The sequence below is a fragment of the Aspergillus welwitschiae genome (assembly GCF_003344945.1).
Source record: "Aspergillus welwitschiae strain CBS 139.54b unplaced genomic scaffold BDQ94scaffold_50, whole genome shotgun sequence".
Lineage (NCBI taxonomy): Eukaryota > Fungi > Ascomycota > Eurotiomycetes > Eurotiales > Aspergillaceae > Aspergillus > Aspergillus welwitschiae.
The window spans coordinates 39,402-62,270 of NW_020798744.1; the positions used below are offsets into that span (position 1 = coordinate 39,402).

Consider the following 22,869-nt stretch of genomic DNA (forward strand, 5'->3'; position numbering starts at 1 on the left):
TATAACTACAAGTAACTCCCTAGCTGAGGGTAAGACGGGGGTCCACAATGCTTGAGGCAATAGGTCTAGTCTTCGGTAAACGAAAGTTCCAGGGACCCGCTCGCGGAGTTCCCGATCTCCATTGTTGCAATGACAGACAGAAGATTCGCAATGGTTTTAGCCATCTGATCTGCCTAGCGTGCACAGGGAACCTCCGGGGACCCGAATCAGATTGTGTCGGCGACCCCCTATCATATCCGCCAGACTAGAGGTAACGGTTTCCACCCGAAAGTTAGAAGCCTATTTCTGATTAATAATTTCTGCTGGTTTGGGTCTTGAAGTCGTGCTGAGACTCCGGATTCCGAACCAACCAGCATACTGCGGACCCAATTTCGGGGAACGGGAGATCCCTGGGCCTCGCGGTCGGGCGAATTCACTCTCCTGGCCTTCCATGGATGGCTCAGGGCGATCTTCGCTCATTGCTGATACACGTGGAATGAGCCGGATCACGGTTGTACTCGCACCCGTGAAAACTGAAGTCTCGGATTGTTGCTGGTGTTTCGTCTGTTTAGTGGAGACCGGCCAGCCATAAGACCGCGACTCGACGCTGTTGGCGTCTGCTCCAGTCTTGCTGTCAGCTGAAGTGTTCATCTTGCATTCGACCGATCGCACCAGCATTCGGTAAATCGATAGATCAGACGTGATTGTCACGTTCCCTTCATGCTCGGGTCGAGTGTACGGGGTGGTCTGGCCACACAGAAAGGAGAGGATGGAGACGATCGGCGGCGAGAAAAACGCAATACTATTGGTATTGTTACCCCCCAAATACCGTTATTTGTGACAGTCTGCAGCGAACTTCCGGCATCCGGGCGCGCCAAGACGGTTTATTTCGGTTTAGCTGTTGTTCATCCTTAACTCCCATTGGATGAGCGCCTCAAGAGATTCATGTGTATTATTATATAATCAATATCTGTACCAGCACAAAACACCCTGTGACACCAAGTGGGCATTCTCTCCTCGAGGTCCGCCACACGTTCCCCAGCCCTTCTCGGATAGGGCGAATGGGCCCCTTCCATGGCCCTGATATCGGGTTCAAGACTTTCCGAGCAGAAAGTTGTGCGTGTATCAGATTGGTTTGAAGGCGGGACCCCTAACTTTCAAACAATCATCTTGTCAATAAAACAAAAACCAAAAAAAGAAAAAGCGTTTTTGTGCTACTGTGGAGGCAAAATGATCACCTCAATCTAACATCCTTCGTCCAGGGTCCAGACTGGGTATCTCAGCTTAGACAAGGGGAAAAGTCCTCTTCGGTTGCTTGGTGATCTGAAGAGTCATTCCTTAAAGGGGCTCCCACTCAACGCAATTTTCCCCGCTGTCTTCCCTTATCAACCCGAGTTCCCAGGCTAAGCTAACCCCCTGCTCCACTGTCCCTGGTGGATTTCTATCATGTCCAAGGCCGACAATGAATGGGCCACCCAGTACCAGCAGGGGCATGGACTCTTTCATCCCAAGTAATCCCACCTCTAGCCAACAAGACTCTTATCCTTTAGATTCAAGTAAGGAAGATGGCAGAAAGAGCACGCGGCGAAAGGTGGGGGTCCAACATATTCAACTAAGACTGCCATCACACTAATAAAGGTATAACTAGGCTTGTGATACCTGTCAGCGCAGGAAAGTAAAATGCGATCTCTCCAACAAACCCAAGTGCTCGCAATGCGAGAAGATGGGGATCGCTTGTACCAGGAATCTGCAGAGATACCAGGCAAACTTACGAAGGTCCGGCTCATCACTCTACAAAGAATTGATGGAACCGAATAGGGGCTGACTCGCTCGGTAAAGGCAGGCGATGATCAATCATCTGGAAGGAAGTCTTGAGCGCATGGAGTCTCGTCTCCAGGACCTTGGTTTCACCGTGGGCGAAAATGATACCATAATTGGTCCTTCGTCGTCGGAGTTAGTTGGTGATATTTCACCATTGAGGTTATCATCCAGTCCGACGGATCGTAGCCCGGTGGCTGAGGATGCCGATGATGCAGATTGGGGTAACATCTACACGAGCCCGCCCCCAGGGTCGACCCATCCCACAGCAAGCAGATCGCCAAGCCCTCATATACCAAATATGTTTGGGCAACCAACTCAGCCACAAGCGGCAATACCATGCTTTAACGTTCCGAGATATCTTGGGGGTATACTGAACTCAGGATGTAAGCTGAACCGAGGACTTTCTTTCATACTCTCCAAGTCTAATGTCATTTCAGGCTTTTCGATGATCTCGCGAGAGGGGCTAGAATGGATAGCAGAGAAGACTGGCGGCGAATCCCTTGATCATTTAACACGTCTTGTCTTAACAGAGGAGCGTGATGGTTTCATGGCTGATTATCCACTCCATTGCATATCTCCCAGGAGAGTATTCTGCCCTCTCCCGCCCCAAGAGCATATCGTACGTCTTGTGGAAAGGTATCTGGACGACTTCAATGTCACAATCCCTTTATTCAGGCGGTCGGACCTTATCCTTCTCTTTGAAAAAGCACATCTTGATATGCGCTGTCAGAGTCCAGGTCAATGGGCTATTATGAATGCGGTCCTAGCAGTTGCCTACATGCTTCCGGATAATGGGGTTTCCAAGCAACCAGATCATCAGAAAAGCTGGCTCCTTCTGAAGAATGCTCTGGAGGCTGTCAACGAGCTTTATCTGGGTCCACCGGATCTGCGGGGTCTTCAGGCTCTTTTAGTGATGGTATGCTCCTAGTCTTCGATATCCTCGGAGAGCTAACGTTGATGTTCATCTAGGTTGTTCTCTTTATGGCGGCATCGGCTGCACGCCCTTGCAACTTTTTGATCTCCGTCGCTATCCATATTAGCGACCAGTTAGGCTTGGGAACAACCGAAGGCATCTCGATATTCACCGATGAAGAGAAACAGGATCGGCAGACAGTCTTTTGGCTTGCTTACTGTCTCGATAGAGAGTATGCCCTTACATCTTCCAGCCTTCCTACCGTACGCCCCAGCTGACATAGCCAGGATCTCCTTTCGATTCGGTGAACCTCCGGTGCAAAATGACGAAGCGATCAGCGCAGCTCTGCCAAAAGACGCACCGGGTTTTCTCGTCTACTCCTTACCAAGAACGGACCAGGCGGGGAGCTTCAGCGCCTTCGCATCAGCCTGCAAACTTGCACAGATCAGGGGCGAAATCTACCAGCGCCTCTACTCCGCTTCAGCTGCGGATAGGCCGTTCCATCAGATCCTCGCCGCGGTCGGAGATCTGGATGGGAAATTACAAGCGTGGAAAGATAGTCTGCCATCTGAATTCCAGCCCGAATCACCAACACACTTCCATTTCCGCCAGACCCCAATGTCCATCGTCCTCCTACACATGCACAACACATACCACAACTGCATGATCGCCATTCATTCCTTAATTGCCGCACGCGGCATCAATTCCGCTCAGGATCTATCCGACCATCCTGGATATACCATTAACCCCGATTCTCTATCCAATCCTAGGGTTCTGCTATCAGCGTCCCTGACCTCTAAGGCTGCGCGTGCTTCGATCGGCTTGATGAAGTATCTCCCGAAGGATGACATCTCCCTTGGGTACGTTCAACTTGATTTGTCGACCGACATTTTTCACTAATATTCACGTACTAGGTTAACGATGTATTTCCCCACCGTTGCATTAAAAACACTAGCCTCGAGTATCGTTCGCAATCCCCGCGACACTGGCCAGATCTACAATATGAGGATTCTCGATCAGGCGGAGGCTTTTCTATCTTCGACGTCTGCAGGCACTACTAGCGAAGGGATGAAGCGGTTGGTGAAGAATTGCGCCGAGTTTCGCTCGCTCGCTGAGAGGGCAATGAAGGAATGTGTCTGAGGGTGCTCGGGGAGATCCTCGGCAGTACTATTCTTGCTATCTTGCCCCGGTCGCATCTAATTGCCAGTGTACTGTTAATGATACCCGGTTGAATTCGGAGATTTAAAAGAACTGCACGGGCGAATTATAGAGAGGAATGACTGGCAATGAAAGACATACAGCCTGGAATGTCAGGCGGGAACCATGAAATTCTTGGACCCTGCATATAAAGGCATTGCTGGTTACAACTACATTTCTGCTTACAAAGTAGATAGAAGCATAGTCCTAGGGAAACCAAAGAAGGGGGGAAAAAAACAAGAAAAGGAAAGAAGAGTCAAATATTATTAAATAAGTGACAGTGAAATCCACCACCAATCCAAATGGTGTCTTGACCAACACATAGGGTGAAGGAAGAAAAAATGTATGACAAGAGTGGGATTCGAACCCACGCCATCTTACGATGATCAGGAAGCTGTGAAGCTGGGTATTAAGGTGGACCTTAACCTGACGCCTTGGACCAACTCGGCCATCTTGCCTTGAGATGTTGAATGGTGTCTATTTAGAGCTATATGAATGTGATAGAAGTATAACTTCCCGAGTCGGTGTCGTTGTTTCCGCTGATGCCAAAGCAAGTTCCCGCCAGTAGTAACCTCACGACAACCTCAGTATTAGTCTCCTTCGTAATCACAATGAACAAGAGAATATTGGGTTGGCTCATTTATTATTTAATGATTAGCTTAGGTCAAACCGTTTACCATATACTGACTGATTCTCGATGATGCCGCTTTCAACCTAAATCCAGTACGATGATAACATGAAGCTTGAAATATATATTTCTATTGGTGACCTCTACCATCAAAGTCATGCTAAATGCGCGACTTCGGCACACCCCCTTGATGTAGCTAGTGAGTAGAACAGATCCGATGAGATATCTCAGAGAGGCTCAAGCAAATTGACACTCTTGAAGATGACTTCGCGAAGTCCTACCACTCCCTGCATGTACATATCGGTTGATCAGACGTATTGACCGTACCATGCGATACCAAATAGGCCCAATCAGGGCATCGCAACTTGCCCGCAACCAGATTAGCGGGGTAATATATACACCACAGGAGGAAGAATAATACAGCAGGTAAGCACAGCACATGTGCAAACACCACAACAATATACAGCAGTCAAAGATACTATTATATGTTGCTGAGATTCCTCTGTGCATAATCTGCAATGTTTCCTACTCATTTATCATTCTGCTGCAGCAACCTTGTCCCCTCCCACGGTCGCAACTGCCATTAACCCCAATTATGTACCCAACAAATATGTAACAACTACTTTCTATTCCTCCTCTGCTCCGCTGGCTGACTCGGATCCGACTTAATCCGAGCATCCGTGGAAGTATGTTCCTACTTTCCTCGCCCTCATGAGCCTCACTGGTGGGTCCACGCTGGGCGGAACAGGCGACTGCACGGATCAGGTATCTGCCGCGTCGGAATGGCGCGCTTTCTTGCGGCGCAAGATATAGACTCCCTGTGACTCGGGTGGCTGGATAAGGTTTGTTACGTTGGAGGAGTGGCCATAATGTAGTCAGACACTTGGCCCCTTAGGTGTCCACTTCTAGATCAATCATCACTGGATGTATATTGCAGTAACCTCCGGACGAAGAACAACAAACACTCCCTGCCATGAGCATAGAGCCTAGCCCCTCACTACACGACCATTTTCCATCTCAATTACCCGGTCTGCATCCTTCACCATATCAGGCCGGTGCGATACATGGAGAACCGTATATCGACCAAACACATCGTCGATAACCTTCTGCATCAGCGCGTCAGTGACAGCATCCGTCCCACTTGTTGCTTCGTCGAGAATCAATATGCCGCCACAATTGCAACCATCATAGTCGCGATTCCATTTCCGCACCAGGGCGACTGCTAATGCAAACAGTCTTTGCTCGCCTTGGGATAAGGAGGTCGATGTCAATTCCGCATCCAGTCCACCACGAGATGTGGTCAGAGAAAGCAGGTTAGTCTTCTCTAATGCTGAGATCAAAATCGTGTCTGTAGAGCGACTAGTCGGGTCCAGGTTGAAGCGGATAGATCCAGGAAGTAGGAAAGTGTCCTGGGGAATAGCGATGATATGGGTTCGAAGCACATCTAGTGGAATGGTGGAGATGTCTATCCAGTCAATTGTAATCGTGCCGCTTTGGGATTCAAGGAGCCGGAGAAGGGCCGAGACCAGTGTGCTCTTCCCGCTTGGTTCAAGGTCAGTGGAAGGTATAAATCGTACGTTTTCGGTACTCACCTGCCAGTCCGTCCACATACAACCACTTTCTCTCCAGGATGTATGGTCAAATTTACATCGTCTAACGCACGCGTGACGCCACTGTTGAGTCAATTAGTAAATGCTTCTATCGTTGGCCGGAGGGTACTCACTCATATGAGGCAGAAAGAGAGGTGATCTCAATCTTTCCGTCAACTGGCCAAGTCGATGAAGGGATCACTGGTTTCGGGGGTTGATGCTCAGCGGGTGTTTTCATCTCAAAAGATCTTGTCCGTGCTATTGCGCCAAGGGATGTTTCCAGGCCAGTCCAGCTAGTCACAACTTCCTGAAGGGTCTGGCTGAACGCCATGATTGCAGTCAAGGAGACTCCCAGCTTCCCCGGATCGGTCGAGCTCCGTAGAGATGTTGCCAGGGCAATTAGTATGACAGCCAAGCAAGCAACAAGAAGATCGAGAACAACATTGAGCCATCGCTGGATACAATATAGAAGGTAGTATGGTTTTTGAGAAGCGTCAAGCCGGCGCAAGCACTCTGCTACAAATGATCGTTGCCATCCAAGGCCGCGAATTGTAGAAATTCCGTCAAGAGTCTCTACGAACATTGTATACAATGGGCTTTTGGCTTCCAGATCGAGGAACCGGAGCTGTCTGGAGGTCCGCAAATAGACTTTCTGCGCGCAGTATAATACCAGTAAGCATGGGATGATTGTCAGTGCCATATAGCTAGAGCCCAGCGAAATCAAGGCAACTTGAGCGAAGCACTGTGCAATACCTGCGAATGAATTAGTGTTTGGTCGTAGTAGTATCTGGTGAACCTACTCAGGACTGTGCCAAAAGCCATTGTGGGCAGTACAGCGTCGACAAGGGTCATGTCCTGGCTGAACCTGTTGAGGATGACACCAGAATCAACCTCGGCGAAGAAATGCATCGGTGCATTTATTACGGTTTGCACAAGGATTTTGTGTAGTCCCAATCCTGACGTGATGACAATCTTGATCATGATTTGCCTGACTCGACGGTTAGCCTAGCATACAAGGCATGTCAAAAGCCTACCATATCATTAGCCCTTGTGATCCTGACGCAGCTACGGCAAGTAGGACGTAGACACCAATGAACTGGGCGGCCTTATTTCCATGGTCATCCGTAAATAACTCCAACCATATCTCTACAAACTCATTAGCCTAGTCGAAAGGCCGCTCAGAATTGTACTTACGAGGGAATACAGAGGAGAATGTGTGCACAATAATAATTGTGCAGGCAACCAGCGTGTGGCGCCATCCGATAGCCTTCAGGTAATAGGTGTAGACTGCAGTATCCCCCATACGACGGGATATATCGGCTATGTCATCGACAGTAAGGGTTTCAACTTTCTTTGTGGATGAATCCTCTCCGCTGTTAGTGAGGGCAGTTGGGGTCTCTGGAATAGCGTCCGTAGTGTCAGGATATGCATGCGAGGCGAAGCCTAAGCTCCGCATGGGGCCTTGCTTTTCGATCTGCCCATTAGAATCTAATATGACAATGTTATCTGCGAAGCGGAGATGCTGATCTAAATGAAGTTTCAGTTATGGCTGCAAAAACTTTTCATCGGACTATACTGACCCAAATGAGTTGCCATCATTACAGCCATACCTATTCGCCTGCATACTCCGTTATCGCCAAATAAAGCCTCTGCGACATACCGTGCGGTCTTGTTGTCAACGGCACTTAACGCATCGTCCAGCACGAGAAGTACTTTTCTAGAGTAGATAGCCCGAGCCAGTGCCTACAATAATGTTAGTAACGTGACATTGACGACTGCGGTGACATACCAGACGCTGCTTCTGTCCCCCACTTAGCTTGAGAGCCCCGCTACCGACCACGGACTGATCACCCCCCGGCATTCGAGAGATGTCCTCTTGTAATGCACATGTCCTCAGTACCTCATTATACCAGGTATAATCTATCTCAGAATATCCACAGATGTTGTTGCGGATAGAGGTGTTCTGGAGCCAGGGAACTTGACTGCAGTAAGCCGCGTCTGGCCGCGTTCGTGTAACAGTTCCTTGTTCACATGGTATCTCCCCTACGGCCGCTTTTAACAGAGTCGACTTCCCAGATCCGACCGGGCCAGTAATCATTGTTACTGTACCCGTCTTGATGGCTAGATCGATGCCCTCAAGAGAAAACGCGGACCCCGTGGCTGGACGGATATATGCATCCGTCATGGTAAGAGCAACATGGTCGGACGCCTTCGGCGCCAATACTTTTAATTCTACCGCCGATCCATTTCCAGTAAAGGTATCTGGATCAGTGCCATGATCCTCCTCAGTTGGTGAGTAATCCATGGGTGAAGTGAGGAATTTGTGAATGCGATCGAAAGCACCCAAAGCGGCAGTTATCGCCGGGATGGATGCCAGTAACTGTAGCGCAGGGCTCGTGATAAGGCTAATGATTGCAAGGGATGTAAACGCTTGTACGGTCGACAGTGTCTCCGAATGATCAATTTTTGCGCGAATAACGAAAGCCGCAAACGTGACGAGAGAGGCACACATCTGAGGCAAACTCGCTTTATACTGTCAGGTCACTTGGTTTGACACCGGCATAGAGTGGCATACTTACCAACCACGTTCAGCCACACGATCAGCCATCGAAAGTCCCTGGATAAGTCTAGTTCACGCTCTCGTTGCTTCTGAAGAGAGTTGGCCAGCACTTCAGATAGACCGAGCATCTTGACACTCTTCATCGATTTTAGCGCCGTGGAGATTATGCTGACTCTCCGTTGGATTGCACCAACCCAGACTTTCTGCCTGGCAGGCATAAACGTAGCCATATACATTTGGATTGATGTGCACACTATGGTGATTTAGTAAAGAAATAGGTTAGGTGAAGGAAGACCTACCCAGAATCACCAGAATTGGGGCTACACAAACAGCAGCGAGTTGCCGCTCTAGCAGCCAGATACCGATAGCGATCTCCACCACGCGGGCCCACAGCTCGCTCGCCTGCTCCAGAGACCGCGCGATCATGTCGATGTCAGTACTCATTAGCGTAACCGCAGCCGTTTCATCGCGGGTTCCATCTGGAAGAATCATAGTGTGGTCATAGATCAAGGCAACAGTTGCGCCGCGGAACATCGTGATCATACGAAATAATTGATGTTTGTAATGCACCGTTGATATCTAATTCTGTCAGCTCTGTCTGAGAAGTTCAGTAAGTGATACGTCTGCATACTGCAATCCCGCCATAAATGAGCGCCGCGGCCCCAATCAATCCGTAACCCTCGTTTCTGGTTAGCTGCGTATCTGGCATATGTAGATGTTCCATGGCACGCTGGATGAAGAATGTCTGAGCATAGCTGAATCCGATGAGGCAGAGCCTTGGGAAAATAGTACGAAGTACTGCCCAACGCAGACTGATGAAGGTCGCAAAAATTAGGCTACGTGTTTGGCTGGACTGATACTTTTTCCAGGCCCTTCCGATCTTTCGCCTCAGGCCTCCCGAGCTCAGGTCTTTGTCCGTCGGAAATAGATCCTCGAGTGTCAACAGCTTCCGGAAACCGCTAACAAATAGACGGTTCAGCCACCAGAAAACAGTGCGAGCAATTACTCCACTGGTAGACTCGGGTGGTATGGCACGAAGTGGTTCTTTCAGATAGCTGCGTTTATTTCGGGTTTCCAGAGCCAGTAGAAGGAGCTTCAGTGCAACAGTTGCTGCAGAAAGGGCCCCCAAAGTAGATGGGTAATGTCGGATAAACAATGTGCGCACTTGCACAGTGTCGAAGAGGGTTGACAAGAGGAGATATATGCTCAATAGCGACGATGGGCGTACTGAGCGATCGTGCTCGACAGTCGATAGGATAGCTATCGAGAGAGCATCCACCAGCGACAAGGCGACAGCAGGAATGGCAGTCCGGACTAGGTCATGGCGCGCCCATTCGACCACTGAGGCGATCTGTAGAGCGACAAGGCAAACTGCGACGGCCTTTACTTGGTCAGTCCGGCTACTAGCAAAGTCTCATGGAAAAGTATAGGGGCCCCACTGACCAGTTTCTGCCAATGGGCGCTGTTTGCAACGGTTTTGACATTCTCTGGGTAGAGCGACCAGATTCGCCACGGAACCAGGAGGAGAAATATAGCGGATGGGCCAATGGAGAGGATACTTTGCTCGAAGAGCAGAGTGAAGTCAAATGTTGCTGGACACGCGACGACGGGTCCGAACGAGTCATCCGCGGCGGAGGAGCAGCTACCCGCCATGATGGAGTGAGGAGGGAAGCATACAGAAATGGTAGATGATGTAGATGAAAGTATGTCAACCACGCGATCTCTGAGGTAGCGAGAGGAAGGAGAAATGCATGGTGATGAGACACTTGTGGAGAAGAAATAGGAGGACAAGAGGCGCGATAAGATTGAGCTTGTGATGGCTCGTGACTGACCAGGGACCCCGGTCTGGTGCGTCAGCGCATGGCAGCCTGGAGGCGGCCTGAAGCGCTCCCTTTGTTCTCTGCTATGCTGGCGTTTTGTTGTTAACGTTCGTCCACCAGATGAGCTTGAATGTAGTAAGCTTTTAGTTCTTGCTACGATTCTGACAACTTCCGAGTCTTATCTCGATGCAGAACTGCGATCGGAATTTGCCTACAAAACAAAACTTTCCTGGCTTGTTTTCTTCGGGATTCCCAATTTGGGTGAAGCCGAGAGGTGCTTCCAGCAACGCATCTTAATTGCAGTGCATTTCATCGATGCTATGGCTGCCTTGTTACTCTGCAATATACAAGGCAAAGGACCATAGATTGCGATGTACGAGAGTTCAGCTGCTCTGTTGCTTTATTATAGCATGTCTTTTGACAGCGTCCAGCTATGCTCTATCCAAATCCCAACCACTAGTTTCGTTCAGCTTGGTACGGCTCCGGCATCAAACAATCACCCTGACAGGTAGTTTCCTCATTCAGAGGAAACTCACTATTCTCAACAGTATCCTCCACTAGAGAAAGGTCAACTGGATTGCTCCCACTGTCTCGAATAGCCCTCCATAACGGCTCCGGGTCCCTGCACTGATGCGTATATCCAATCCCATCGATAACGAGGATCCGGTTCCCATCCTTATTAATCGCTGGATGAGGTGGCTCAATAGTATCATCTGCTGCACAGATAATGGCCTTTTTATCATCAGAACCCTCGAACCTATACCAGCCCAAAAGGAGCACTTGACTCACCTGGGCAATATAATCGAAGCAATGAGCCCAGTGCACTGCATCCTCGTGGTCATCACCTGAATGGGACGGCGAGGTCGAAGCACCGTGATGCTGAGAAGATTCAGGGAAAATCAGCCCCCGAAGGACGGTTAGACAATGAAGCTGGTGGAACATGGAGATGCCGTAGTCGGTGATGGTGTTGTTGTCTGTCCGGACCTTCAGGATACCACCATTCTGAGGGAGGAGGAGAGATTCCCATGAGCGGTCTGTATCATGAGGTAGAGCGGCACTGGCCTGCGTTCCCAGTAATGGAGTCAATGACTGGAACTTTCGAGTGATTGGAGGTGTACGGCGAGAGGACTCGCTTGGGCAGACATGGATTTGGAACTTCTGCGAGAGACTGACTAAGCTGCCAGTAGAACTGAATATAATACCGATGGTTGAGAAGAGGAGAAAGATAAGTGTTGCAAGTATGCTATAGAGGAAGCGTGTCTGTGTGGGCATGTTGGGTCTTTCCACCTTCAATTGTTAGGGAGAGCGACGGAGAATCATCTCACAACAAAAACTGCTGAGACTGACATACCAAGTAAGATGCAGTGGACGACAGTCTCCCATGCATTAGACCTCACCCGTATGTTGATGGCCTCGGCTAAGCTTCACAGGTGGTCTCGTGCATGGTGCGGTTACATCGCATGATCAATTTTGTGGGAGCGCACATTGTAACACCCAGAGAAGGACCAATTGATACTAACATGCCAGCTTAGAAAACTGGGATGCATACAAGGGGGCTTGCATCGCCATAACATTTCCGTGTTGTGATTGACCAATCAATATCTACATAGTGTCTTATCAACTGCTTGGTGGCGCCTGCAGGGATGGATGATCAAGCATGCTTAGCACCAACGCTTGACAACTCACACGCCATCCACAGTCTAACCCCGCTCTCAGCCCTTCCCCGGGTAAGCAGCCGATCATCAACATGATGCTACCATCCAAGTACTCGAACACACTAGCCTTGATTATCCAATAACTCCACTGTCCGAGCCATCATCCGGATTGGACTTGTACCAACCAAACAGCTCCTTGAATCGATGCGACATGACCCGAGCCTCTGCTTCGGGGGGTTTTCTAATGGCTGCAAATTCATCCACATCCACCGAGTTCTCCTCCTGCCAGCGCAAAATGGTGTCAAAATCACGACATTTGTGATTCACGCTAAAATCGGGGAAAGCGTTCAGCTGCGCATCCGCCCAATAATGGGTATAGATGTCGACATTAGCGTTGCACATCAGGTTCTGGAGCAGCAGGTAGGTGCAGTGGGAGATATGCGTCTGATGCATGTCAGAGGGCGGGGTTCCCGGCGGCCACTTCTTGCCATAGTAGTGGTCAAAGTATGCTTCGCGCCGCAGCCAATCCAGACAATGGATCTGGTGGAAGACATCGAGTCGTCCAATGTATGCTTCAGACCCAAAGCCAAAGCTTTCGGGCCATTTGGCTGCCTGCTCAGGATCCCTGCCCAGCTTGACCACGTCATCGCGACTGATGGCAATGGGGTTGATGTTCGCCAGTCGATTCCAGGCTGCGTCGACCTCGGGGCTAGGGGGTTGGCGATAGATGGGGAGGGGGTCTGGCTCCAACAGTGTTGCATTCATCTTCTGGCTGATGAGGGGTATCTCAAGGTGATCGAACACAGGAGCTGCAACTGGTCAGCAAACTGAGAAGACGCTCGTCGTCAGTCACACTCACAGTACTCGGAGGTTTTTCGTAGGAGATGGTTTGCGTCACCAGTGCTCCGGAAAATGCAGACAGTAATGACGAAAAGAAACAGCGACAGTGCGAAAACAGTAGCATTGAGCCAGAGGAGCAATTTCTGTCGTCTACTGAAGTGTTCAGACGGCCGGGGTGCTTGTTTCAAGAGAGATACATCCTCCTCGCTTTGTGTATCTCCGGAGATGCTGTAGGCAACATCGTCGTTGTCTCTGGTTCCTAGAGGTTCGTATGATGGAGATACGGCCGGCTTCATCTTCACCATTGTCTGTCAGACTTGAGCAAGATGATCTGGAAAAGAATAGGCAGTGTTCGGTTCAAGGAGATCAAATATCCTCGCTCCGCGCAATATGGTCAGCTGAACTGCGCAACATCCCTGGTAAGTTTAGGATGCATCGAATGTCTGCCAAGTACGCATTAGTGCTTGTGAACTGTCGCCACCGCACATGCCATCCAGCATGGCGTTGACACCTGCTTTCCTGTTTGAACCAGGCGCAGATGCTTGCTGCCGTCACAGTCGCACTGACACGAAAGGATCGCACACTTTGGTTGTGTAGCTGTTTCACCCCGCCTGATCACGGGCGACTGTGTAGGGGTGGTGCGAACAGAGTGGCCGATGCCCGAGGCCTCACATAAATAGGTTCCTTCTTCCTGCCCTTCTGCTTTGCTAGACCATCTTTTGTCCTACTCTAGACACTCCCACGACCTCCGTGAAGCGTATACAGCCCACGATGCAGTATTCTATCCTCCTCTCGGCCACCTACGGACTGTTGCTGAGCCATATGGCCACCTCTGCCCCGACAGCCAAGCGTATGCAAGCCCCGAATCAAACTTAGAATCGATGTGGTGTCCATGTAACTGACAAACTAGCAGCAGTGACCCTTCGCGTCAGGTCAGAGGACTTTCATGCTCTTCGGGAAAGAGCAGGCAATGAGGCCACGGCGCTGTATGGCTATATAGTCGCCGACACCGAGCTTGATGACAAAGAGAAGCGCGATGACGAGGCCACGGCGCTATACGCATACATTGCGGCCGACTCGGAGCTGGACAGGAAACGTGATGACAAGGCCACTGCATTGTATGCATACATTGCAGCTGACAGCGAGTAAACCGAAGAAATTACGCTGCGAGGCATGCTGCTGTGCCAGAGCACATGGTCTTATTTGTCAATCAGAATTGGCGTTACCTCTTGCGTAATCTATCAGATGATATGTCATACAGTGATCGTCTATATCACTTTCCTCTGAGTGCGGTACATGTGTCAGTCTATCGATGTAGTTTTGTGGGATGATAACCTGACCTACCTACAAGAATGTGCTTCATCCCAAGGTCTATCATCCCCACAAAATGTTCCACCTCGACCACTTGCTCCTCTGAATGGGTACATTATCCGGGTCATTGCGACACTCGAGCAGAGCCTGCTCCAGCGGCATCTCATAACTCGATACCATTTCTGTCTTGCGGTAGAACTTATAGCCCAGATAGAAAGCCAGTACGAGCGGAATGTCCCTACCACTCAGTTAGTACAACATCATCTATCGACACAGAATCCGACTCACAGATACGACGACACGAAGCTCGAAGCATCCCAATTGCCATGAGTAAACACCGTGAACCCGCCCGTGAACAAAACAACCACACACATCACCAGAGCAAACCAGGATGTATACACTGCTTTCATCAGCCACAATTAATGCCTGTAGAATATTCAAATAACTCACCAGACCACCAATGATGCCACGGCATCTCCGCCGTATCCAGTCCCTGCGCCCTGAACCCTCTCATCAGCCTAATATGATTCAACGCAATCGTCCCCCACGAAATCAACACCCCCGCCGCCGTCAAATCCAACAACCAATTGAAAACCGTATATGCCTCATTCTGACACGTAAGGTACGCCAACGCGGACACAGTAATCTGCGCCACCGCACAAGCATACGGCACACCGTGCCTCGTCGTGCGCAGAAACATCGCCGGTGCGTGACCCTTCAGCGCAAGACCATACAACGTGCGCGTTCCAGCCAGAATACTCTGATTTGACGCTGACCACGCAGACGTCAACACCACGGCATTGATAATAGAAGGCACTACTTTGATCCCCGCATCGGAAGCAGCAATGACGAACGGACTCTGCGCTGCCGTGCCGGATTCATTTCCCAGTCGGGGATCGTTACTAGGGACTATCATCCCCACGATCAGCACAGCCAAAAAGTAGAAGATGGTAACGCGCGCAAAGACGCGTTTACACGCGCGGGGGATATTCTGTCTTGGATTCGCCATTTCCGCTGCCGCTATGGTTAGACTTTCCACCCCGGAGAAGGAATAAACTGCGTTTGTCGTGACGGCCCAGAAACCGAGGAATCGGCCCCACGGGCCCGAGGCGATGTATTCCACGAACGGGCCGGGGTCTTTCCAGTAATGGAATCCGAGGCGCGGAGTACCCTTGACGCCGCCGAGGTCGATCACCAAGCCCATGAGGATGATGCCGATGATGAGGAGGATCTTGAGGATGGCGAAGACGAACTCAACTTCTCCGTAGACTCGGATGAAGAGGAACGAGACGATTGCCGAGATGACGATCAGGATCGTCACCCAGATAGCGGGATTGAGGGTGTCGTTCCAGTACTGGATTAGGACGACAGCTGCGGAGATCTCGCTGGGCACGGACATGAAGCAACCGTAGACGACGTTCCAGCCTATTGCGAACCCGAGAGCCGGATCGACGAGCAGCTCGACGTGTCGGACAAAAGAGCCGGTCACGGGCATCAGGGCTGACACTTCGCCTAGGGCGATTTGCACCGCGCAGACCACCAGGCCGATCAGTAGATAACCGAGTAGAGCGCCGAGCGGGCCACCGGTTTGGATCGAGCTGCCTAGACCAAGGAAGAGGCCGGTTCCCTGGTGGGATATTTATTCAGTACGTCGTACAAATATGAACATTTCAAATTGTAAAGCTGGGAATTGACGTACAATGGCGCCCGCGATGGCTATCATCTGGGTATGGCGCGCCTGCAACCCCCTGCGTAGATTCTGGGCCTCTTCATCGTGGACGATACGCGGTGTTCGGTCTCCGACTTTGGGGAGCGCAGGGCCTGGTTCGAGGGTGTGCGAGATGAAGACATCTGGGTCTTTTTGGGTGTTATGGATATCATCCATGGTGGGTTCTCAAAATTGAGGCCGATGCGATGGAGAAAAGCAAACAATTCAAGATAAGCTGAATGGTGGGGGAAATGGCGATCACTTTATGCTGGCGATACCGCATCAGTTTGAGTGGGTGTGATTGGGTCGATAAAGCGCACTCGGCGATGGCGACATTCCGGCGCCGCATGGGATTTTTCCTATCACTCATAACCCTCACCGATGGTTGATAGTTGATTCTGTGATTCTGTCGTCTCTTGTCCTCCACTATGGTGTTTTTGGCTCTATGTGGATATGGTGTCAGCCACTATGACTAACAAGCAATACTAAATGTTAACTATCGGGATTCCCGTCGCCCCATCACACTATATCTTCAGTCTTGGCGGCATGCACGTTTTCTTTTTCCGACTAGCAGATCCTGCACGCAGTCAGAAACTTCAGGAAGCTGCGTAATCGGAAAAGCAATTGCTAATTTCAACCCAGAATGAGCCATTGTATCCGACTGCGGTCGCGCAAATGGCTTTGCCACCTCTAGATAAGAATTGTCAGAGCCAAGCCTCTCCAATGTCGCAGGGATTCATATGAAATGCTAATGACCCCAATCTCACAGGGTGTCGGAGTTTGTATAACGGAGTGGTGAAACAAGTAGGCTTCCGTGTAACTCGTCACAACTTTCTGTCACAATTGTCAGGATAAGCACGAGGGTTGCCTGTAATCGCCAAGCCATGCAGGGTGCTAAAAATAACCTACACCAGGATCCAGAATGATGGGAGTCAACATTACGAGCAATGAGTTTTATTAGCAATAACAGACAAGCTCGGTCTTTTGTGTAGCATCAATTCTAAGCCATTATACATCATACGCCATAAGTCAATGAACATCAAATACCCTTCCGACCACCCGAACAACCGTTACTCCAGAGGGGCTTGTCACGTCCCGGACATTCCAAGATCGATCGTAGTCATCTAATTATTCCCCATGCTTTCTTTGCTCACTCGATGGCGAGCCCGAGATCTCCATCATCCCCCGCCAGATCTTCCACGGCCATCTCAGCCTCGGCGGCATCAGCAGCCTGCTTCATGGCGATCTGCTGCTCCTGCTCCTCCGGTGACAGGGCCGCGAACGCCGCCGTGTTGGCATCCCAGTCCGCCACACATTGCTTATTCCAGTTGCATTGTTCAACTTCGCCGTAGAGAGGGTGTTTGAAGCGCGGGTGGGTGTTGGGCCACCCCGACGCGTGGTAGTGGTGCTTGACCAGCGCCGATCGCGCATTGTGGTTACCCGAGTCCGAATGACCCTGGCCTGCAGCAAAGGCCTCCACTGTGAGCACTAGGATACCACCCACTAACTTTGACTCGGGGATGTCGTGAAACGTCTTCCAGGTCACTTCCTGGCCAGTGCGGGCGCTCATCTCAGCCAGTACAGCTTCCGTAAAGGCGGAGGGGCCGGTCCCACTAATGATATCGTCGAAGTCAAGCTCGAGATCGGAGATGGGCTTTCCCTGCTTGACGGAGTGATCGTGCAGCCATTCGAGAATGCGGTCCACCAGCCGCATCATGACTGGCTGGCGTGGCTTGCTGATAAAGGTCCATTGACAGAAGGATTGTGACTTAGGGCCCAGGATGGCATGGTCATTGAAGTCGGGTTCGTCAATCTCGACCCCAATTATCAGGTCCATGTCCGCTTCGTTGAAGCGTTCGGGTATGAAGCGTTCTAGCGGCCGCAGCGCTTCAACGTCAATATCGGCGTATACTCCACCGTCCACATACATCACGAGGTACCGGAGCAGATCGGCCTTGATGATCTTCGCGGTCAGGGAGCGGTAAGTCTCGACAATGTCTGGACGATTGAGGCCGTCAGGCCCGAAGTTTGTCTCGACATAATGTAGGTCATTTTGATCGGTCAGCACCTCGTAGCGGTAGCCTGGGTTAATGGAGGTCCAGGTACGGGCCACGTTCAGATCACGCTCTTCGAATTCGAAGGGATTGACCTTCCATGACTGCCATATCTTGCGGGGGAAGAGCCTGCACTTGCTCTGGCGTGCGAGGCCTCCGTGAAACTCGGCGAAGGTGCCTGTAAGTGAGAGATAGAAAACTAGACAGAAGACAGCCAGGAAGAGCGGCACCACCCGGCGAACCTGTCGTGGAAGACAGACCCCGGACATGGCGGGCATGGCAGGCATGGAAGGTATAGCAGGTATGGGAGTCTTCAACTGCATTGTGACGGACTGGCCCAACTGACCCATGAGGGGGAAGAGAGACGAGGGGTTCGGCGGACGAGCGAAGAAAACACACACTGCTGAGGGCCAGAATGTTTATGAGCCAGAGCGAGCCGGTCTGACCAGATCAGCTCTCCCCGCAACGCGCGGCCAAAAATCAGCGCCATTCGGACCTGACCAGGGCAATTCAGGGCATTTCACCTCGAAGCTATATTACGGGCTCCACCCACCTGCGTGACACTAATGCTCTTAGCTTCGCGAGGGCCCGGCTGAGAGGAGCCCGCTCGGTGTGCCTGTCGAGCGATTGGGTCGAGACATATCGCTACCATGTCGATCGCATTTGCCATAGCCCGGGGTTGCTGGAGACTACCTCGGGTCTTGGGCTGCTAGCTCTGTCCGGATGGGAAATGAGTCCGATGCATGTGCTTCTGGGCCAAGACACGCTGAGCTGACTACTGCTCTGCAGTCTGTCGATCGGACACCTAAACTCGGAATTTTGGTTATTCTGAGTGTCACCAGTCTTTCCCTCAAATATCGCCCCTCATCTTCAGCCAGCGAGACTCCGTCTTGACGACGCGTTTTGCCCGACTTGTCTACCACCATGCCCGTCCGCACCCTCTCACCAGATCGTGAAAAGTCCATTCTGCCCCTCTCAGTGGACCTCCGGAGCAAAGCCCGATGGCTCAGTGTGCTCCTGCCGTCCTTCCTGTGCTGGGGTGGGAGCAGCACTTCGTCGTCGGGGAAAGCCCGGCGGACAGCCTACCTAGACGGGCTGCGCGGGTTTGCAGCCTTCCTGGTGTATTGGGGGCATCATGAATTATGGGCACACGATGGCATGGGCGCTGAGCGGATCTTTGAGAATGCGTATGGTTACGAGAAGCAACACTTCCTGGTCGCATTCCCCGGAATTCGCACTTTCTTCTCCGGCGGACACTTTGCGGTCAGTGTGTTTTTCGTGCTATCGGGCTACGTGCTATCCGCCAAACCGCTGGCGCTGATCCAGGCGGGTGAATATCTCCAGCTGGGCGACAATCTGTCCTCTGCGCTATTCCGGCGATGGCTGCGTCTTCACCTCCCCGTTATCGCCACCACGTTCATCTATCTCACCTTCCTTCACCTCTTCCACATCCGCGCGACGCCGGAATTGAAGGGCACCTACGGTGAAGAAGTGTGGAACTGGTATATCGAGTTCAAGAACTTCAGTTTCATTTTCCGCGGGGGTGGTGAGCCATGGTTCACCTACAACTTCCACTCGTGGTCCATTCCCGTTGAATTCCGCGGATCCATCATTGTCTATACGGCCTTACTGGCGTTTTCCCGCCTTCGCCGGAACATGCGTCTGGCCGGTGAGGCCGGGCTGATCTTCTACTTTCTCTACATTGCCGATGGCTGGTTCGGGGCGCTGTTCATCTCGGGTATGCTGCTCTGCGACCTGGATCTGCTTGCAGCACGCGACAACCTTCCGGACATTTTCCTGATGCTGGGGCCGTTCCAGGAGGGAATCATCTACTTCCTTTTTGTCGTCAGCATCTACCTGGGCGGCGTGCCGTCTCGCACGTGGGATCTGCAGGCGTTGCGTGATTCCCCGGGCTGGTACTACCTGTCCTTCCTGAAGCCCCAAGCGGTGTTTGACTACAAGTGGTTTTATCTGTTCTGGGCGTCCACCTTCATAGTGACGGCGATCGGGCGGATCGGCTGGCTGAAGAGATTTTTCGAGCTTCGCTTCAACCAGTATCTGGGGCGGATATCCTTCGCCTTCTATCTAGTGCATGGACCGGTGTTGTGGGTGCTCGGGGATCGGCTGTATGCGGCGGTGGGTTGGGTGCGCGATTCGCATGCCACAAATTGTCCCGGGTGGATCGATCGCTTCCCGCTCCCCCGCACGGGGCCTCTGGGGTTGGAAGTCAGCTTTCTGGCTACTCACTTGATTCTGCTGCCGATGACTCTTTGGTTGGCGGAGATCGTAACCAAATTGATTGATGAGCCGAGTGTGCGATTGGCTCAGTGGCTGTATCGACAGGTCACGACGCGTAGATGATGCAGTTGCCAGGCATCTCCGAAATGAATGTCTCAGTTTTGCTTCTTCCGTTGGTGTAGACACTTTTCCCACTAGTGCACCGTAAGCTCACTTTAGATTATCTTTCCCTTTCCTGTGCTGGGAGTCCTGGAGTGGATTCGTTGGTCCCTGAGAGGTCCAAGCGACAGGGAGATACCGGTGGGGTTGCCGCTTCGGGACGAGAGACACAGTCCGGCTCGCCACTAAAAGTCAATAGTTCCAACCCGAGCACTGGCCGGCATCCAGTGGCTTCTAGACGGCTGGAACTAGCGCATCCTATCTGACCGTGTTGCTTGCTCATCACATGCTGAATCCCGAGTGAAAACAGCAATACGTCCGGATCGGCACGCCACTTACAGGCGGGGGATGCCGTCTTTTCCCTGTCTCGCTGCTGTACGCTGGAGGGCCTGGCTCGGATGCAACCCTAATTAATCGCGATATCGCTGTCTCCGATGCAGACATTAACGGCGGGCGCGATGGTCCCTCAACCAACACCCCTCCCCTCCCTTTCACAATCATGGTCTCCCGAATACTTCGCTTCGCACCTCTAGTCGCCCTCCTCATCCTCACCCTCAGCACCTTCTACTATCTCTATCGTGCCATCCACGTCGACACCCACCCAGATCTCGACCTGGGCCTGGAAACCGCCACCACCTCTGACCGCAAAACCCTCCCCGACCTCACCGTCAGCCAAATCATCGCCAACACCCACCATGAGATAGCATCCAACTCGACCCCGGACGGCCGATACTTCCGCATCGACTTCCGCTCCCGCCGCGGCATCAACCCCAGCATCATCCCGCACCCCACCAAACCCAACACCTGGATCATCACCGCGCAGCTTCACGAGCCCGGTCGTCGTGAGAAGGATAGCGCCTGGTTCGTCGAACTTGTCTGCGACGCCGTCTTCCAAGACAAGGGCCGCACCCTCCGCTGCATCGACTATCCCTTCATCCTCCCCATCGCCGCAACCGAGGGCAACAACGCCCTCTGCTCTGGCAGCCTCGCTTTCTTCGCCCTCAGCATCGGTCCTCACGATGCCCGCGTCTTCTACGGCCCGGACGCCCCATACACCATCTACGGCTCCAAGTCCGCCGTGACCTGCTTCGGCCAGTGGATTCTTGACTTCCGACTCCTCGTCGACTGGCCTGCTTCCGACACCATCACAGACTATGGCTTCCGTCGTGCCACGGAGCTGCAGCGCCCAGCAACGGGCCCTTACCTCGCCGTCGAGAAGAACTGGTTCCTCTTCTGGGACCGAGCCGGCAACGCCTACGCTCACTACGACGTGGCACCCACAAGAGCCTTCGCTGCCTTGACCCTGGACGGTTCCGTCGGCGCAGACCTCGCCCCAGCAGCGGCAAGCGCAGACGCAGCCTGTCTCCAAAAATATCTACCTCAGATGCAAGATCCCGACCACGAATCCATCCACCAAGCCACCAACTCCCTGGCTGTGACGTTGTGTATGCGTGCAGACCCGAACTGCCACCCAGACGACCACAATACTGTCATTTTGACGGTCTTCCAGCATAAGCGGTTCGTGGAGTTCCATAGTAGTTATGACCCGTACGTGATGCTGTTTTGGCAGAGGTCGCCGTTTGAAGTCTACGGGATTTCGGACATGCCGTTGTGGATTCACGGCCGGGGGATGATGGATGAGGGGAACCAGACGGAGATGATGTATGTTACATCGATCGGGTGGAAGACTGCTGGGCAGAAGTATCACGGGTATCTTGATGATGTGATGTTCTTGGCGTTTGGGGTAGAGGACGCGGATACCGCCGGGGTGGATGTGGTTGCGGGGGATTTGGTGGCTGGGGTGGGGAAGTGTTGATCCCCATCTTACTCAGATTATATTATAGAAGGGGAGTAGAGTAGAGTAGAGTGATGTGCTACGATGGCATTTCTTATGATTACTATGTTGAATGTGATGTTGTACGATACCTATCCTTTCCTTCCTTTCCCTCGGAGTAACATCTAGATTAGTTAATAGCTATGTGTGGAATTGACCCGTGATTTCCCCGCTCAGACCCCCAATGCAACCACAGCTTAAATTAACTTGGCAATCTCCGAACCCTCCGGTCAATACGTCGGGATACATATTAGGCACACATTAGCGTCGCTCAGGCCGCTTATCGACTTGTCTTGGTCAGCACTAACCTGGTCTTGGGCCGTGGAGCTCGTGCAGGTCAGGTGGTCAGACGTGCTTTTAGCTAACAGAAGTGGTCTGATTGCTCAGTGCAAGAGAAGCTTTCACATGTGATGTGAGGCTTACTTTGCTTCTTGTCCCGAGGAATGTGGAGTGGTTTGTTCCTTGCGCCAGGGTCTGTTGGACAGTGGCTTGGTACCCCGCTTTTTGGTTTTATTATCGGGGTTCTAAGTTTAGCCGTGGAGAGACGGTTGGGATTGTTCCTT

The 22,869-nt window shown here is 51.7% G+C and overlaps 9 protein-coding genes and 1 non-coding gene across 10 annotated transcripts; 4 read left to right on the forward strand and 6 right to left on the reverse strand.

Moving 5' to 3' along the window:
* Positions 1 to 1,471: 1,471 nt before the first annotated feature.
* Positions 1,472 to 3,853, forward strand: BDQ94DRAFT_163136 (transcription factor domain-containing protein; the record flags this gene model as incomplete). The annotated part of the gene is made up of 7 exons (XM_026769681.1): positions 1,472 to 1,570; positions 1,628 to 1,755; positions 1,819 to 2,183; positions 2,238 to 2,716; positions 2,770 to 2,945; positions 3,001 to 3,573; positions 3,628 to 3,853. 7 exons carry the CDS (start codon positions 1,472 to 1,474, stop codon positions 3,851 to 3,853), a joined length of 2,046 nt encoding a protein of 681 aa, XP_026620978.1.
* A 403-nt stretch (positions 3,854 to 4,256) lies between these two features.
* On the reverse strand, positions 4,257 to 4,368 carry BDQ94DRAFT_t246. The gene has a single exon. It is a non-coding gene; the product is annotated as a tRNA-Leu (tRNA).
* Positions 4,369 to 5,524: 1,156 nt separating this feature from the next.
* Positions 5,525 to 10,340, reverse strand: BDQ94DRAFT_175111 (P-loop containing nucleoside triphosphate hydrolase protein; the record flags this gene model as incomplete). The annotated part of the gene is made up of 12 exons (XM_026772453.1): positions 5,525 to 6,080; positions 6,131 to 6,211; positions 6,262 to 6,880; positions 6,928 to 7,115; positions 7,162 to 7,273; positions 7,322 to 7,654; positions 7,708 to 7,870; positions 7,917 to 8,653; positions 8,707 to 8,940; positions 8,987 to 9,266; positions 9,319 to 10,068; positions 10,131 to 10,340. 12 exons carry the CDS (start codon positions 10,338 to 10,340, stop codon positions 5,525 to 5,527), a joined length of 4,263 nt encoding a protein of 1,420 aa, XP_026620979.1.
* Positions 10,341 to 10,963: 623 nt separating this feature from the next.
* BDQ94DRAFT_175112 (uncharacterized protein) lies at positions 10,964 to 11,779 on the reverse strand (the record flags this gene model as incomplete). Its single annotated transcript, XM_026772454.1, has 2 exons — positions 10,964 to 11,239; positions 11,297 to 11,779. The coding sequence occupies 2 exons, from the start codon at positions 11,777 to 11,779 to the stop codon at positions 10,964 to 10,966; spliced, it is 759 nt and encodes a 252-aa protein (XP_026620980.1).
* A 418-nt stretch (positions 11,780 to 12,197) lies between these two features.
* Positions 12,198 to 13,663, reverse strand: BDQ94DRAFT_184083 (oxidase ustYa family protein). The gene is made up of 2 exons (XM_026774554.1): positions 13,022 to 13,663; positions 12,198 to 12,971 (listed from the first exon to the last, which is right to left on the reverse strand). The coding sequence occupies exons 1-2, from the start codon at positions 13,305 to 13,307 to the stop codon at positions 12,295 to 12,297; spliced, it is 963 nt and encodes a 320-aa protein (XP_026620981.1). The 5' UTR covers positions 13,308 to 13,663; the 3' UTR covers positions 12,198 to 12,294.
* BDQ94DRAFT_107374 (uncharacterized protein) lies at positions 13,646 to 14,253 on the forward strand. Its single transcript, XM_026763489.1, has 2 exons — positions 13,646 to 13,852; positions 13,916 to 14,253. Exons 1-2 carry the CDS (start codon positions 13,774 to 13,776, stop codon positions 14,149 to 14,151), a joined length of 315 nt encoding a protein of 104 aa, XP_026620982.1. The 5' UTR covers positions 13,646 to 13,773; the 3' UTR covers positions 14,152 to 14,253.
* On the reverse strand, positions 14,254 to 16,214 carry BDQ94DRAFT_184089 (amino acid permease/ SLC12A domain-containing protein). The gene is made up of 4 exons (XM_026774555.1): positions 16,013 to 16,214; positions 14,764 to 15,940; positions 14,602 to 14,713; positions 14,254 to 14,551 (listed from the first exon to the last, which is right to left on the reverse strand). Exons 1-4 carry the CDS (start codon positions 16,196 to 16,198, stop codon positions 14,377 to 14,379), a joined length of 1,650 nt encoding a protein of 549 aa, XP_026620983.1. The 5' UTR covers positions 16,199 to 16,214; the 3' UTR covers positions 14,254 to 14,376.
* Positions 16,215 to 16,952: 738 nt separating this feature from the next.
* Positions 16,953 to 18,536, reverse strand: BDQ94DRAFT_152901 (glycosyltransferase family 32 protein). The gene has a single exon (XM_026768059.1). The coding sequence runs from the start codon at positions 18,423 to 18,425 to the stop codon at positions 17,172 to 17,174; it is 1,254 nt and encodes a 417-aa protein (XP_026620984.1). The 5' UTR covers positions 18,426 to 18,536; the 3' UTR covers positions 16,953 to 17,171.
* A 357-nt stretch (positions 18,537 to 18,893) lies between these two features.
* On the forward strand, positions 18,894 to 20,541 carry BDQ94DRAFT_152902 (acyltransferase family protein). Its single transcript, XM_026768060.1, has one exon. It carries the CDS (start codon positions 19,000 to 19,002, stop codon positions 20,434 to 20,436), a length of 1,437 nt encoding a protein of 478 aa, XP_026620985.1. The 5' UTR covers positions 18,894 to 18,999; the 3' UTR covers positions 20,437 to 20,541.
* Positions 20,542 to 20,860: 319 nt separating this feature from the next.
* Positions 20,861 to 22,513, forward strand: BDQ94DRAFT_152903 (uncharacterized protein). Its single transcript, XM_026768061.1, has one exon. The coding sequence runs from the start codon at positions 20,972 to 20,974 to the stop codon at positions 22,286 to 22,288; it is 1,317 nt and encodes a 438-aa protein (XP_026620986.1). The 5' UTR covers positions 20,861 to 20,971; the 3' UTR covers positions 22,289 to 22,513.
* Positions 22,514 to 22,869: the final 356 nt, after the last annotated feature.

Excerpts from the sequence above, each read along its gene's own strand:
- BDQ94DRAFT_107374 (XM_026763489.1), top strand. The coding sequence starts at position 13,774 with ATGCAGTATTCTATCCTCCTCTCGGCCACCTACGGACTGTTGCTGAGC. Across the intron at positions 13,853-13,915 it reads CTCTGCCCCGACAGCCAAGC|CAGTGACCCTTCGCGTCAGG; the intron begins GTATGCAAGCCC and ends ACAAACTAGCAG.
- BDQ94DRAFT_152901 (XM_026768059.1), bottom strand. The coding sequence starts at position 18,425 with ATGGGTCAGTTGGGCCAGTCCGTCACAATGCAGTTGAAGACTCCCATA.
- BDQ94DRAFT_152903 (XM_026768061.1), top strand. The coding sequence starts at position 20,972 with ATGGTCTCCCGAATACTTCGCTTCGCACCTCTAGTCGCCCTCCTCATC.
- BDQ94DRAFT_184089 (XM_026774555.1), bottom strand. The coding sequence starts at position 16,198 with ATGGATGATATCCATAACACCCAAAAAGACCCAGATGTCTTCATCTCG. Across the intron at positions 14,714-14,763 it reads GTGGCATCATTGGTGGTCTG|TGTATACATCCTGGTTTGCT; the intron begins GTGAGTTATTTG and ends TGATGAAAGCAG. Across the intron at positions 14,552-14,601 it reads AGCTTCGTGTCGTCGTATCT|GGACATTCCGCTCGTACTGG; the intron begins GTGAGTCGGATT and ends ACTGAGTGGTAG.
- BDQ94DRAFT_184083 (XM_026774554.1), bottom strand. The coding sequence starts at position 13,307 with ATGGTGAAGATGAAGCCGGCCGTATCTCCATCATACGAACCTCTAGGA. Across the intron at positions 12,972-13,021 it reads ACGAAAAACCTCCGAGTACT|CTCCTGTGTTCGATCACCTT; the intron begins GTGAGTGTGACT and ends GACCAGTTGCAG.
- BDQ94DRAFT_152902 (XM_026768060.1), top strand. The coding sequence starts at position 19,000 with ATGCCCGTCCGCACCCTCTCACCAGATCGTGAAAAGTCCATTCTGCCC.